At 43.2% G+C, this 14,427-nt stretch overlaps 1 protein-coding gene and 1 long non-coding RNA gene across 3 annotated transcripts in view; one reads left to right on the top strand and one right to left on the bottom strand.

The window, feature by feature from the left end:
• Plcb1 (phospholipase C beta 1) overlaps nt 1-14,427 on the top strand; it is a 700,152-nt gene that overhangs the window by 585,488 nt on the left and 100,237 nt on the right. For both annotated transcript variants that reach the window (XM_087911176.1, XM_087911177.1), the window contains exon 27: nt 9,461-9,641. In XM_087911176.1, coding sequence (XP_087767302.1) covers nt 9,461-9,641 — 181 coding nt within the window. The remainder of the gene's footprint in view (nt 1-9,460; nt 9,642-14,427) is intronic.
• LOC148120619 (uncharacterized) lies at nt 1,552-12,431 on the bottom strand. The gene is made up of 4 exons (XR_015739063.1): nt 12,350-12,431; nt 10,440-10,486; nt 7,145-7,342; nt 1,552-3,607 (listed from the first exon to the last, which is right to left on the bottom strand). It is a non-coding gene; the product is annotated as an uncharacterized LOC148120619 (long non-coding RNA).

The raw sequence follows: 14,427 nt of genomic DNA, 5'->3' as shown, positions 1-14,427 counted from the left end.
AGTCACACCTCAGGGAGGACAGTCACACCAAGGGAAGGACAGTCACACCTCAGGGAGGACAGTCACACCGCAGGGAGGACAGTCACACCGCGGGGAGGACAGTCACACCACAGGAAGGACAGCCATGCCGCAGGGAAGACAGCCACACCACAGGGAGGACAATCACACCACGAGGAGGACAGTCACACCACAGGGAGGACAGTCACACCACGGGGAGGACAGTCACACCACGGGGAGGACAGTCACACCACGGGGAGGACAGTCACACCACGGGGAGGACAGTCACACCACGGGAAGGACAGCCACGCCACGGGGAGGACAGTCACGCCAAGGGAAGGGCAGTCACACCTCAGGGAGGACAGTCACACCACGGGGAGGACAGTCACACCACGGGAAGGACAGTCACACCACGGGGAGGACAGTCACACCACAGGGAGGACAGTCACACCACAGGGAGGACAGTCACACCACAGGGAGGACAGTCACACCACAGGGAGGACAGTCACACCACAGGAAGGACAGCCATGCCACAGGGAAGACAGCCACGCCACGGGGAGGACAGTCACACCAAGGGAAAGACAGTCACACCTCAGAGAGGACAGTCACACCGCGGGGAGGACAGTCATACCACGGGGAGGACAGTCACACCACGGGGAGGACAGTCACACCACGGGGAGGACAGTCACACCACGGGGAGGACAGTCACACCACAGGGAGGACAGTCACACCACAGGGAGGACAGTCACACCACAGGAAGGACAGCCACGCCTGGGGAGGACAGTCACACCAAGGGAAGGACAGTCACACCTCAGGGAGGACAGTCACACCATGGGAAGGACAGTCACACCACCTGCTCTGTTCTGGACTGAGCCTGAGTCAGCTCTCTTTCACTTGTGAACTAGATTTGGTTTCTCCCTCCATCTTTCCCTCCCTTCCACCTTTCTTCCCCTCCTGTCTTTTTCCTTGTAAGAAACACTGTCTTGCTAGTTGTCTAGGCTAGTCTTGAATGGCGAAACTCCAGCTACCTTTCTATCTCTGTGTTCAGGACAGCTGGGATTGTGGGCACGGATTTCTGCATTTGAATGCGTTCTGGGGCAGATATGCAGTTAGACTCCCAGAGCTCCAGCCCTTGGCTCAAGTATCAGGTGGCACAGCAGTTGACAACAGGGCAGGCACAGAACTCTTGTGTACCTAGAATCTAGTTGAAGAGACAGGGAGAAACTTCAGCCTTCTTTTGATGCCTGAAACCCATAAGGCCCTGATATGTGCACTGGGGCTATGACTCTCATGGCGTATATACTCAGACCACTCAAAATGTGGCAGAGAGAAGCTTGTCTGGCACAGGCATTAAATAATGTTATTATTAGCCGGGAAGTGGTAATGCACGACTTTAGTCCCAGCAATGGGATGCAGAGGCAGGCAGATCTCTGTGAGTTCGAGGTGAGCCTGGTCTACAAGAGCGAGTTCCAGGACAGGCTCCAAAGATACAGAGAAACCCTGTCTTCAAAAAAAGAAAGAAAGAAAGGAAGGAAGGAAGGAAGGAAGGAAGGAAGGAAGGAAGGAAGGAAGGAAGGAAAGAAAGAAAGAAAAGAAAAGAGAAAAAGGAAGGAAGGAACAAAGAAAGAAAATAACATTGTTATTGTATTTCTCATGCCCCGAGAATAATGCAATGATAGTAGCCTATACAAATTTTACCCTCAAATAGCAAATATATAGTCTGGTGTGCTGCTTAGTTTGATGTCAGCTTACACAAGCTAGAGTCACTTTGTAAGAGGGAAAACCTCATCCAAGAAAATGTCCCCACCATACTGCCCATGGAAGATGTTGTGGTGTATTTTCTTCACTGATGTTGGATGGCGGAGGGTCCACTTCACTGTGGGTGGTGCCACCCATTGGCTAATGGTCCGGGGTCTATAAAGCAGGCTGAGCAAACCGTGAAGAACAAGTCGGTAATATTTCTCCATGGCCTCTGCATCAGTTCCTATCCTGAAGTTCCTGTCTTGACCTTCTTCAATGATGAATTGTTATTTTTATATTATCTGGAAGTGTAAGATGAAATAATCACCTTGTTCCCGGAGTTGTTTTCAGTCATGGTGTTTTACCACAGCAATAGAAACCCATGATATCATGGTAACGAGAAGAAAATGAATAACTAATGTAACCACACAGCATAATCATGAAGATGATCAGAAAAGGAACAATATGGTGATGTAGAATGACCTCAGAAGACAGAATACCCTCTTTAATGTTTGTTTACTTTTTGATTTGTTTTGTTTTGCAGTGCTAGGGATGGAGCCCATGGACTTGTGCATGCTGGACGAGTTCTTTACTACATAGTTGCATTCCCAGCCTCTAGAGTTTTGAACAGAGTGTTGCCATATAGCTTGGTGTGACCGCTAGTTTTAATGTGAACTTAACACAAACTAGAGTCATCTGAGAGGCAAGAACCCCAGCTGAGAAAAAACTTCCATAAGACTAAGCTGTAGACAAGACTATAGGGCATTTTCTTAATTAGTGACTGATATGGGAGACCCAAGCCCAGCGCGGGTGGTGCCACCCCTAACTTGTGGTTCTGGGTTCCATAAGAAAACAGGCTGCTGAGCAGACTATTAGCCGAAAGTCAGTAAGCTGCACTCGTCCATGGCCTCCGCATCAGCTTCTGCCCCCAGGTTCCCACTTTGTTTCAGTTTCTCCCTTGGCTTCCCTCAATATACTGTGACACAAGAAATGTAAACCAAATAAACCTTTCCTTTCCAAGTGGCTTTGGTTATGGTGTTTCCATCACAGCCATAGAAACCCTAAGACACTTGGGATGGACTTGAACTCGTGATCTTTTGTCTTGGTGTCCAAATGCTGAGATTATAAGCATATGCCAAAACTCCCTCTAAGAGAGCCATTCTTACATGTCAGTATAGAATGAGGTGTCAACTACAGACAAGTGTGTGTGTGTGTGTGTGTGTGTGTGAGAGAGAGAGAGAGAGAGAGAGAGAGAGAGAGAGAGAGAGAGAGAAATAGGAGATGGTTGGTTGTTCTAGGTCAAGAAAAAGATTCAAAGAAGGGAAAAATCAACTTGTTCCGGTATTGGTAGAGTTGGCAAAGTAGGTGAGACCTAGTAAGCCCCATGCAGAGTGGCACACAGCGAAGTCTAGCAGCTAGGAGAGAGCTCTGTTTAACCAAAGTCTTTTCAAACTCGAGCAAGCGGCAAGTACTTCAGAATCTAAGTGACTGAAGGAGAATCCACTGAAGGACACAATTCAATGAAATATTTGTGGTCTAACCAATAATAGTCTCAGACAGTGCTCCTAGCTACAGCACAGAAGACGGACTTTTATGCTGGGCTTTTCAGAGGTCCATGAGCTCCTGGCAGGTTCTGGTTCAACTCCCCTTGGAGCGGGTGATGCTGAAGTTGTGGTACCCAGATGATACTCTGCTAGGACTGGGGACTCAGAGCAGGAGCAGAGAGACTGGAAGGGGGCACATTGTCAAGAGTCCAGCTGAGTGGTGACAAATGTTTCTCCTAGACAGAGGCTGGCAGAAACAGAAGAAAAGGCTGGATTCTTGTGTTGTTGTTGTTGTTTTTTTCCTAAGGGAGTTCAGGAGGAGCAGTCTGGAAAAGAGAAGACATGTTTTGTGTGGCTCTGTAACTTTGCAGGCTCTGTAACACCTTTGGGGAGACTGAAATATATGTGATCACTGTGGCCACATCTGTTCAAGACACGCTGCTCTGGCTACAGCAGAGTTTACCTCGCAGGAACAGCAATGGGAATGCTGCTCAGACTCAGAAGTCTGGGCCTCCATCCCAGTGTCTGACCCAGGCCTGCAGTGGGGCCTCTGCAGTTCTGACAAGCTACAGGGTTTGCTAGACCTGTTGGTTCAAAGACTTGCTATTGATAGGATTAGTTTTCCTATCACCCCCCCCCCCAACTCTCACTAAGGCACTCCCTGTCATCTCTCTCAACTTCAATGTTTTAATAAAAGTTCATATTATTTAGGTCTCAAAAAAAAGAAAGGTTTGGTTTAGAACTCTTCAGTGGTGTCCAGAAACTGAAAGACATCACAAAGGCCTTGGTTAAACCCTGCCTGCCTCTCCAGTCTGCTTCCCCAGCCACATAAAGCCGCCGCTCCCTGCTGCCATTGTGCTGTGAGGAGAAGCAGAAGTGAGGACGGCAGGGCTCATGGGCTCCTCCTGTCAGATCCGTGAAGATGGAGGGCTTTACCTCTAAGCTATAGCAGACACCTGCTGCCCAAGGTCAGTCTCAGCATTCTGCTTCCTGATTTCCATGTGGATCTCAGCTTGGCATTTGTTTTCAAATTCCATACAGATAGATGGCCCTGAGCTTTGTGACATAGGTTCTGGCTGATCACACTGGGGCTCTTTCACCCCTGGGTGATCTCCTCTTTTGATCACATAAAGAATGTGTTAGGCCGATGTGCTAGATTGGTTCCCTGGAATCATAGAGCAGGGTCCCACGAACTGAGTGTTTAAAACACTGTATCATAGTCCAGAGCTTAGGAATCCAAAATTAACGTGTGAGCTGAGCAACGGCTCTGAGAGGGGTAGGGAACATTGTTGCTGGTCTCTTTCCGGCTTTTCGTAGTTACAGGAACTATCCTTGGCTTACCTTAGCATGTAGACTATCACATCAGACTCTTGCCCACACTATCATGTGACTTTCTCTCTGTGTAGGGACATGTGCCCAAATTTTCTCCAGTTTCCAAAGATATTAGGCTCTAGGTTAGGATCTATCCTTACCCAATGTTAGCCTATCGTAACTATGACATTGGCAACAGAAAAACAGGAAAAATTTCAAAGGTTTCCAGATAAACTGAGGTTCTAGGAAGAATACAGCATAAAAGTGTACTGACATTTTATTTGTATTTTAATAAATAAAGCTTGCCTGAAGACCAGAAAAGCAAAAACAGCCAGCCACCGACTCTTAACTCTCCCTCAGTCTGAAATGGAGATCCTGCCTCCAGGAATCTCAGAATGAGACTGAGAGTTGTCTCCTACCACTTATATTCCTTTCTAGGGCTGGAATTAAAGTTATGCACCACTGGGATTAAAGGTATGCACCGCCCGGTTTCTATGACAGACTAGTGTGGTAACTGGGATTAAAGGTGTGTGTCACCACTGCCTGGTCTGTAAGGCTGACCAGTAGACCAGTTTTACTCTCTGATTGATGGAGGAGGGTTATCTGTCTATTCTTACTTTCATTGGTTAATAAAGAGACTGCCTTGGCCTTTTTGATAGGCCAGCCCGTAGGTGGGTGGAGTAGACAGAACAGAATTGTGGGAGAAAGAAAGCAGAGGCAGGCAGTCGCCATGACTCTCCTCTCTGAGATGGATGCCGGTTAGAATCCTCCTGGTAAGCCACCACCTCGTGGTGCTACACAGAGTATTAGAAATGGGTTAACCAAGATGTGAGAATTAGCCAATAAGAGGCTGAAACTAATGGGCTAAGCAGTGTTTAAAAGAATACAGTTTCCGTGTAATTATTTCGGGTAAAGCTAGCCAAACAGGCAGCGGAAATGCAGCCCACTGCTCTTTTTACATCTGATCTTCAGGCAAGCTTTAATTCTTAAAATACAAATGAAATATCACTACAGAAAGGGAACTAAGTACTCACATGCACTTCCCTGTGCATTCCCCACAGCAACCCACAGAGTATAGCCAGACATCTTCCACAGTACAACAGAAAGAACCTGAAGCCCACTCACACCATGGCCTGGTCAGAAACACAAACAGAGCATAGGATGCTGCTGCATGCCAAAGCATGGTGCCTACCTACCAGCTGTGTTCTGTGCTGTGGTGATGTTGGAGCCTGACGTGTTTCCAGAAGAGGTGCCCATTGTCCCACAAAGGATTTAGAAACTAATTACTGCTCTAGTATACACATCCCTACTATGAATATACTTATGAAACAGCAAAAGCCAAATAAGATGGCTTACCAACTGTTCTAAATGTTTGAACACACTTTCCTAAGCTGTGACCTTGTATTTTCTTGAAGCATCCTTTGCAGGCTTCTTGGTGATAAATAATATTTCACTCTCTGATCAGTGGGGTTCATTTTTGTTGTGAAAATGTTTTCTTCAATGTTTAATAAGTAGGGAATTAGAAATAAAGTGAACATAGTTTCAGTTTTCTTATTGTCATTTTAGGGAACAATTTTTGTCTCCCTTGGGTTTGTTTAGCTAAATGTCAAAACAATTTTTCATTTTTAACTTTAGTTCATTAATGAGAACTTATAGCATTGTGTGAGATATTATTCTATTATTTAAATAGTCTGTACTATTTTAAAGTAAAATGTTTATGTTGTTAAAATACATAGTTTAGAAGATCTTTACTTTTTTAAAGTAAAAGTACCCTTGAGTTCTATTTCAATGTGCACTTGCTTTTTTAAATAAATATCATCATGGTGAAAATGCATTTTTAAGACATTATTTTCCTTATTTACTTGATTTTCTGTAGTTTGGATTTTAAAAAAACCATTTTGTTTATTTGGTTAGTTGGTTGGGTTTTTGAGATAGTCTTTGCAGAGCTCAGGCTGTCCCTGAACTAGCTGAGACTAGCCTAGGTTTTGCAGTATTTTATTTTAACCTCCTGAGTCCTGGGGTTACAGGGGTGAGCCAAGACACTCATTTGACAAATCACTCTTATGAAATGTCCTGACTTTTCCTGTTAGCTGATAAATGCTAGAGATGGTGAGGAAACCAAATGTAGAATTCACAGTCTGAGCTTTCCTGGAAACATGTCATCATCTCTCATTAAAGTGTTTCAAGAGTTTGTCTTAAAGCACAATTGCCACTGGGATCTACAGCCTTCCTCTCTAGCTGCCTGTCAATGGGCTGAGAACACAGTGGGCTGGGTTGTGTGAGTGTGTAAGCTGCCTGTCCATGGACTGAGAACACAATGGCTGTACTGTGAATGTATAAGCTGCCTGTCAACAGACTGAGAACACAATGGGATGTACTGTGAGTGTGTAAGCCGCCTGTCCACAGACTGAGAACACAATAGCTATACTGTGAGTGTGTAAGACGCCTGTCAACAGACTGAGAACACAATGGGATGTACTGTGAGTATGTAAGCTGCCTGTCGCTGGACTAAGAATACAGTGGGTTATACTGTCAGTGTGTAAGCCACCTACCTGTTCATGAGCTGAGAACACAATGGGCTGTGCTGTGAGTGTGTCAGTCTCCTGTCCCTGGGCTGAGAGCACCATGGACTGGGTTGCATCCTTCCTCATACAGTCATCTGAGGACAGCTTCTTTGCCACCAGACTGTCGAGAAAGCCAAGCTGCGGCTTCCATGCCATATTGTGACATATAATGTAACATGTGCTCACCTTGAAAACACAATCAACATGTAATACTTGATTTTTAAAAAGTTACAAAATCACCTTTTCTTAGAGGTAAAACAGATGTAGAAAAAAATCAGGAGAAATTTGTCGCTCTTTGCAAATGAAATTTGACACTCTTTGAAGGGGAACCTAAAGGCTAAATCAGGAGCATTTCCCTGTAACCACACAGCCGATGAAGGTGAAGTTCACCCTAAAATATCTCTTGAGAACCCCAATTGAATGATGCACACATTCATGTGTTTATTTGATTATACACCATATTCAGCAAATTTCTAATAGCACATCAAAATAACATTACAGGAGACATGTATACGGATACACCTCTGCAGCCCGTGGTATCTGAAGATGCTGGCATGTAAAAGAAGCCAGACAGGGCTTCCAAAACCTTCTGCTCTGCTTGAATCACACACACACACACACACACACACACACACACACACACACACACACAAGCAGGGTCTGTGTGACCACCATGGCCAGCAGAGTAAGGATGCACAGGAGGCAAGAAAGTGGTTCAGTTCCACAAGACTAAGTAGCAACACTGGTTCAATCTTCATGACCACAAATAGCCTATTGAAGGCCTATTTAAGCAAAGCACAATTTGGTGAAAACTTTTTTGTTGATAATTGACCCAACCCCATTGGCACAATAAAGCACAAAATAACTAAATAAAGATTGAATGTTATTTCACCGAATCTCTGTAAAGTACGTGCCACATCTTCCATAAAGATGAATTTATAGACTGGCTGAGCAAAACAAACTTACGATAAGGGCCTGGGGGAGGACCTTGTGTTGTCTCAGCCACACAAATAGCACAAAGGTCATGAGTATCATGGTACATCTGTATCCAGCCTTCTGGGAAAATGTTTCTTTGAAAGAACAACCCTATGTATTTAACATTCCAGGTTCTTCCTAGTGCTGATCTGTGAGCACAGGAACCTCCATGCCTCCTGTACACACACACACACACGGAGAGAGAGAGAGAGAGAGAGAGAGAGAGAGAGAGAGAGAGAGAGAGAGAGAGAGAGAAGAGCCATGAGACACATGTGGCTAGTAGGTCCCTGAAATATAGGTCATTTGAACTGGGGTGTGGCTCAGTTGGAAAATCCACATTTAATCTGGGCAAGGAAAAAGTGTATTTTATCAGTTCAACGATGTGCTCAAACTGTGTATTATGCAACAGATTTCTCGGACTTTAATAAAGAAAACTGAAACAACTGTTAACATCTGTTGAGTTCTAATTGGTTAAATTAACACATGCACACACAATAAATACTTTGCATCCAGGGCTTACTGTGTAGCTAAAATAGCACTCAGATTCACAACTAACCTGTTTCAGGCTCAAGAATGCCATTCACATCATTCCCATCCTATAATATATCTTATTAAAATTAGTATTACTTCTCTTTTGAGGACGGCTACTACAGGCTTTAAACGACAAGCATGGTAAAATGTCACATCACGTTGTATTTCTGCACTACAGCACCAACTTTTGATGCAGTTTCTGTCCTTGAACCCTGAACTAAACTCTTAGCCTCTAAGAAGGGAAATATAGGTCAGATAATTCTACCTCTCTGATTAAACAAACTTGTATATTCTTCCATGAGAGAAATGCTTTCTCAGTACCAGATCACCACAGCCCTGTAGTGGCTTTGACTGTGTTTTTATGGAAGATGTAGAAGCATTACCATGTGGTTTATATTTTTTAGACTATCACTCAAAATAGCAAAAAAAAAAGTTCCAAAACACTAACATCTAAAGGTGTATCAGGAGAAGCCAAGATCTTGAAGTCCTAGCTATATCTTCCCACCTCTCATTTTCCTTAATCCATCAGTAAATCCTACATCTCTCTCAAAGTAGTCACCAAGTGTTGTGTTTATTACATGATTTCTCACTCATCCACCATCTCCCCTGAACACACCATATAATGTGAAAAGCAGTTCATGCCAAGATAATTTCTATCTGGATTTGGTTTGTCACTTTCTCCTTCGAGTGGCTTAGTCTCTTCCCAAGCCCAGTGACCCTGGGAGGAGTCATTCCAGAACCTTCCAAGCACTTCTTACCACCTACTTTGTTCCTGAGCTACATTCTGTGTCTTTGCAGATCTGAACCCAGCAGCCCTGACCATGGCTCAACGGCCATTGAGCAAGACCTCGCTGCCCTGGATGCAGAAATGACCCAGAAGTTAATAGACTTGAAGGACAAGCAGCAACAGCAGCTGCTCAACCTCCGGCAAGAACAGTATTACAGTGAGAAGTACCAGAAGCGAGAGCACATTAAGCTGGTAAGCCGAGGAGCACGGATTGCGTGTGTGCAGCTGCAGGGCTCTTTGGAGGAGCAAATGTTGGCTGCTCTCAGATGACTCTTAGGGCACCGTGCAGAAGTGAAAGGTGTCAGCATGGAGGGAGCAGAGTCTACCCAGCGCCCGCCACACTAGCGCCCCTTGCAGGCTTGATACATTCCACTGCTCCATTCACGGAGCTCTGTTTGCTTTTGCCCTTCCTGGCTTATTTTGGGATGTCAGGTTATCTTAGTTTAGGGGCATCTTTGGGATAACACAGGGAAGGAAGAAGGGGATCTTTGGGATAGTACAAGGAAGTTAAAAAAAATTCTTTCAAAAATGAAGCATGTGTGTAGAATGAACGGCGGGCTGTGTTCTGCCACTCGCCCAGCTAGCTTTACCCGAAATAATTACACGGAAACTGTATTCATTTAAACACTGCCTGGCCCATTCTCTTCAGCCCCTTATTAGCTAACTCTCACATATTAATTAACCCATTTCTAATAATCTGTATATCACCACGAGGTCGTGGCCTCCCAGGAAGATTCTCACCCACCTCCATCTTGGAGAGGAGAGCCATGGCGTCTGCCTGCCTCTGCTTTCTTTCTCCCACAATTCTGTTCTGTCTACTCCACCCACCTAAGGGCTGGCCTATCAAAAAGGCCAAGGCAGTCTCTTTATTTACCAATGAAAGTAACACATGGACAGATGACCCTCCTCCTTCACATGTGCTGCAAGTAAGTTTTCACTTCTACTTCTCTAACACTGAGCTTTTCAAGAACAAACCCAACAAAACCTTACCGTATGCTGCCCACTGTCCTGTTCTTCCGTCAAAGCCTCAGGACTACCTGTGAAAGCAAAAGACACCCTCTTCTTTAGTGATAAGGTGTGTCTGCCAAAATATTTTCTCGTGGATTATGAAATTCTTGATAACTGTTTTGGATGCTTTAATAAATAATAGGGATATTTAACATTTAGTTATACACAGAGAGACACACAAATTTAATTTAGTAATAAAATACTAGCCTTGGAAACAAGCTAATGCTAAAAAACAAAGGATATAAATAACCTTGGCTGAAATGAGTAGTGTGTTGAAGAAATGGTTTCATAGAACTACCATCTCTGTGTTATGAGTCTGTACGCATAAGAAAATTCACTGTATATGAAGAGACGGCCTATGGAAGGAAGAAGATCTTTGCAAATTATACATTGAACAGCAAATTAGAATCTATAAAGAACTGCACGGTTTAAACACCATAAGAATAAACCATCTAATCAATGAATGGGCAAAGGAATTGAATGGGGCAGTTTCAAAAAAGGAAATATAAACAACCAATAAATATATTTTTAAAAAATTTTCAGCATCTTTAGCAGTCAGGAAATGGCAAATTAAAGCTATTTTGAGATTCCATTTCCCCTAGTCAGAATGGCTAGTGACGTGGAGACAAAAACCAGTGAGAATATGGGGAAAGACAAGTGTGCATGCACTGTTGCTGGGAAGGTAAACCAGTAGAGCCACTATGTACATAGATCCTGTCAGCAAACTAAAATTAGGATTACCATATGACTCATATGCCCAAAGGAATCTCAGAGACACTTGTACATTCATATTTATCATTGCCTGTAAACTGAGACTGTGTGTTTGTTTCCTGACTGCCCAGACCCAAATAATCACACAGAAACTATATTAATTACTACATTGTTTGGCCAATGTATTAGGCGTACTCCTAGCTAGTTCTTACATCTTAAATTAACCCATTTCTGTTAATCTATTATCGCCACAAGGCTGTGGCTTATGGGTAATGTTCTGGCATCTTTCTCTTTTTGCAGCTGCATAAGTCTCCTTCACTCTGCCTTCTCTCTCTCTCTCTCTCTCTCTCTCTCTCTCTCTCTCTCTCTCTCTCTCTGTGTGTGTGTGTGTGTGTGTGTGTGTGTGTGTGTGTGTGTGTGTGTGTGTTCAGATTTCCCACCTGGCTTTACTCTGCTAATTCATTGTCCAAAACATCTTTATTCATCAACCAATAAAAGCAGCATATATACTGAAGGACATCCCATATCATTTTTCCCATTTAGAACAGTTGATGAGAACTAGCCAAGGTATCCATCAGAGAATGAATGTCTAGAGAAAATGTGGTAAATATGCACAGTGGTACTAGGCCGTAGAGAAGAATTAAGTTATTCCACATACAGGAAAATGGTGGAGATCATCATGTTAAATTAAATTAGCGAGACTTGGAAAGACATACCACATATTCTATCTCATGTGTCCAGTCTAGATTTAAATATAAAAATGGTACATGAAAGCAGTCTATGGACTCTAAAGGGGAAAGGGAAAAGTAGAATAAGGAAGGTTAACAGAGAAAGAATCAAAATACTTTGTTTCTCTCATAGACAGGAGCTACATTTGTGAAGAAGCCACACACATATACGTGCATGAAAGCAGAGGAGATACTGTTGGGGAGGAAGTAAAGGACCAGCTAGGGTTGGGGGAGAAGGATGGAGGAAGACAGGAGGATTGAATATAAACAAAACACAGTGATACATGTGTATGACAATGTAATAATGAAACCCCTTATTTTATATGCTAACCTAAACTATAAAAGAAAAGAGAAAATGTGCTGTGTAATAGGTGATTCAGTGGAATGCCTTTGTCTTCATCCTGGATCCTCCATGACAATATAAAATTAAAAAGTCAGAATCACATGACTTACCTATCCAAAATCATATTCTTCTTGGCCAATTATTCTCAACTGAAAGCATAAATCAGGATCCTGAGCCTGGTTTAAAACTCAGACAAAGGCCTTATTCTAAATCCTTGTTCAGCATTCTTCCATAGAATAGGCTGTTAATGATAGTTCTGTTCCAAGAACTTTACTTTGAGGACCTGGAACTTAAATGTGAAGTTGAAAGAGGTGCTTTTAACAAGCTCCACAGTTTGAGGCGAGATGCTTTGGTTGCAGACCACTGAAGTAAGACAGATGCTGTGACAGGCAAGTCAGATGGCTCAGCAGCTCAGAGCATTGATTGGCCTTCCCGGCGTCTGGATTCTGTTCCCAGCACCCACATCATACAACTGCTTGTAACTCCAGTTCCAGGGTATGCAATGCCTTTTCTGAAACCCACTAGCACTGCATTAACACAGTATAAGATACATACATACGTATAAAAATATACATCACAATTTAAATTATTAATTTTTAAAGATTGATACAGTAAAAGAATGCTTTAGAAGGTATTGGGGGAGGAGGAAGTAAGAATTTGCCTCGAAAGACCCAAGAGAGTCCAAATTAATTTTAATACTAAATGATGACGTTCTTGCAGCTCCAACTACTGCCATCTGATCTTCTCCAATAAACTATGGCTCAAACTCCAGAATACAGCACTGAAGACAACAGCTGTGCAATGAACACTCACTATTGGGCCAGATACTCTGCTAAGCCATTTATAAGAATCATAATTCTGTTTGGTTCCCCAAAAGCACTCATTAGATTTGGGATTCTCAGCACATTTTCCATGTGGTGACTTTTCCGAGGTGTTCCGACTAGAAATTGGTACATCCGTGATTTCATCATTGGCCATTTGCCTGTAGAGTCCCTGCACCCTAACCATTGCGTAGATGCCTCTTCTACTTCACATTCCAGACCAATGTCATGATGAAGGGATTGCTTTGTGCTTATTGCTCATGCAGAGTATGTACACCCCCATATTTAGACTGATGGTTGAATTCTCTCCTTCAAGAATGTTTTCTCACATACTCATAAGGTGCACAATTTCTGTACGTTCACAGATAAGAACAACCATCACCATAATCAATGCCATAATTTTTATCACCTCAAAAGGAAAAATCTACTTCATCCATTTGTGGATTCATTCAGCAAATAGTTATTAGTATTTCTGTTTGCTAAGTAAACAATTCAAACAAATGTTGGATAAAAATGGCAACAATGCTAGCCTTTCTGGAGCTAGCCTTCCACAAGGGGGGCACAGACCATAAATACAGTAAGTTTGCAGAATATTTAGTATATTAAGTATCAAGAAGAGATTATGAGAAAGCTAATATTAGTATTGGTGAAAAAGATATTCAAGGTTGGAGAAGAATAAAGAATGTACCGGGAAATTTAAATAGACTTGGCAGGAAAAGACTAACACACTGACTGATAAGGCAGCATTTGAGTCAGGAGCTGAAGGGCTAGTCCAGGCATATACATGGAAGAGAGTTTTTCTAGACAGAAAACGTGACATGCAAAGTATCTGGTCTGGGTCTTGGAAGAATAGCGGAGTGGCTCCATCATCTAAGGAAGGTTACATGGTATTGAATAAGACAGATGACATCTCAGGAGGGAACACAGAGCTGGGATTTTGGTGACTCCATTTCTTGTGTGTTAGTACTAGATAGGTACTATCTGAGGATGTGGAGACACCACATAGAGGAACCACACTGAAGAGTGTGGGAAGCAGCTGAGCCCTGTTTGCTGTGGGGTAGGAGGAGTTGAAATCCTGGGAGGGGTAGACTGCTAGGATGTATGTGTCCTCCCCCTTTACTGGAAAAAGAAAATACATAGGTCGTAGAACTAGAGTTCTCATAAAACATCAATATGTATCCAAATGACATGGCCCTGTCATGTCAAATATTAAGCAACCCTCTCAAAACGCTCACCCCTCCTCACCACAGTGTTCGTGAGCTTGAATGAAATCTGAGCAAACCACTTATGAAGACTTCTGTTAAGAAGGCTAAGACTCTGTAGATTTGGAAGCTCACAGCTTATTTCACAGCTATTTGGCTTCTGCA

Source organism: Myodes glareolus, chromosome 10, assembly GCF_982192425.1.
Source record: "Myodes glareolus chromosome 10, mMyoGla1.1, whole genome shotgun sequence".
In the NCBI taxonomy this organism is placed as follows: domain Eukaryota; kingdom Metazoa; phylum Chordata; class Mammalia; order Rodentia; family Cricetidae; genus Myodes; species Myodes glareolus.
This window is presented reverse-complemented; position numbering and strand designations above follow the sequence as displayed.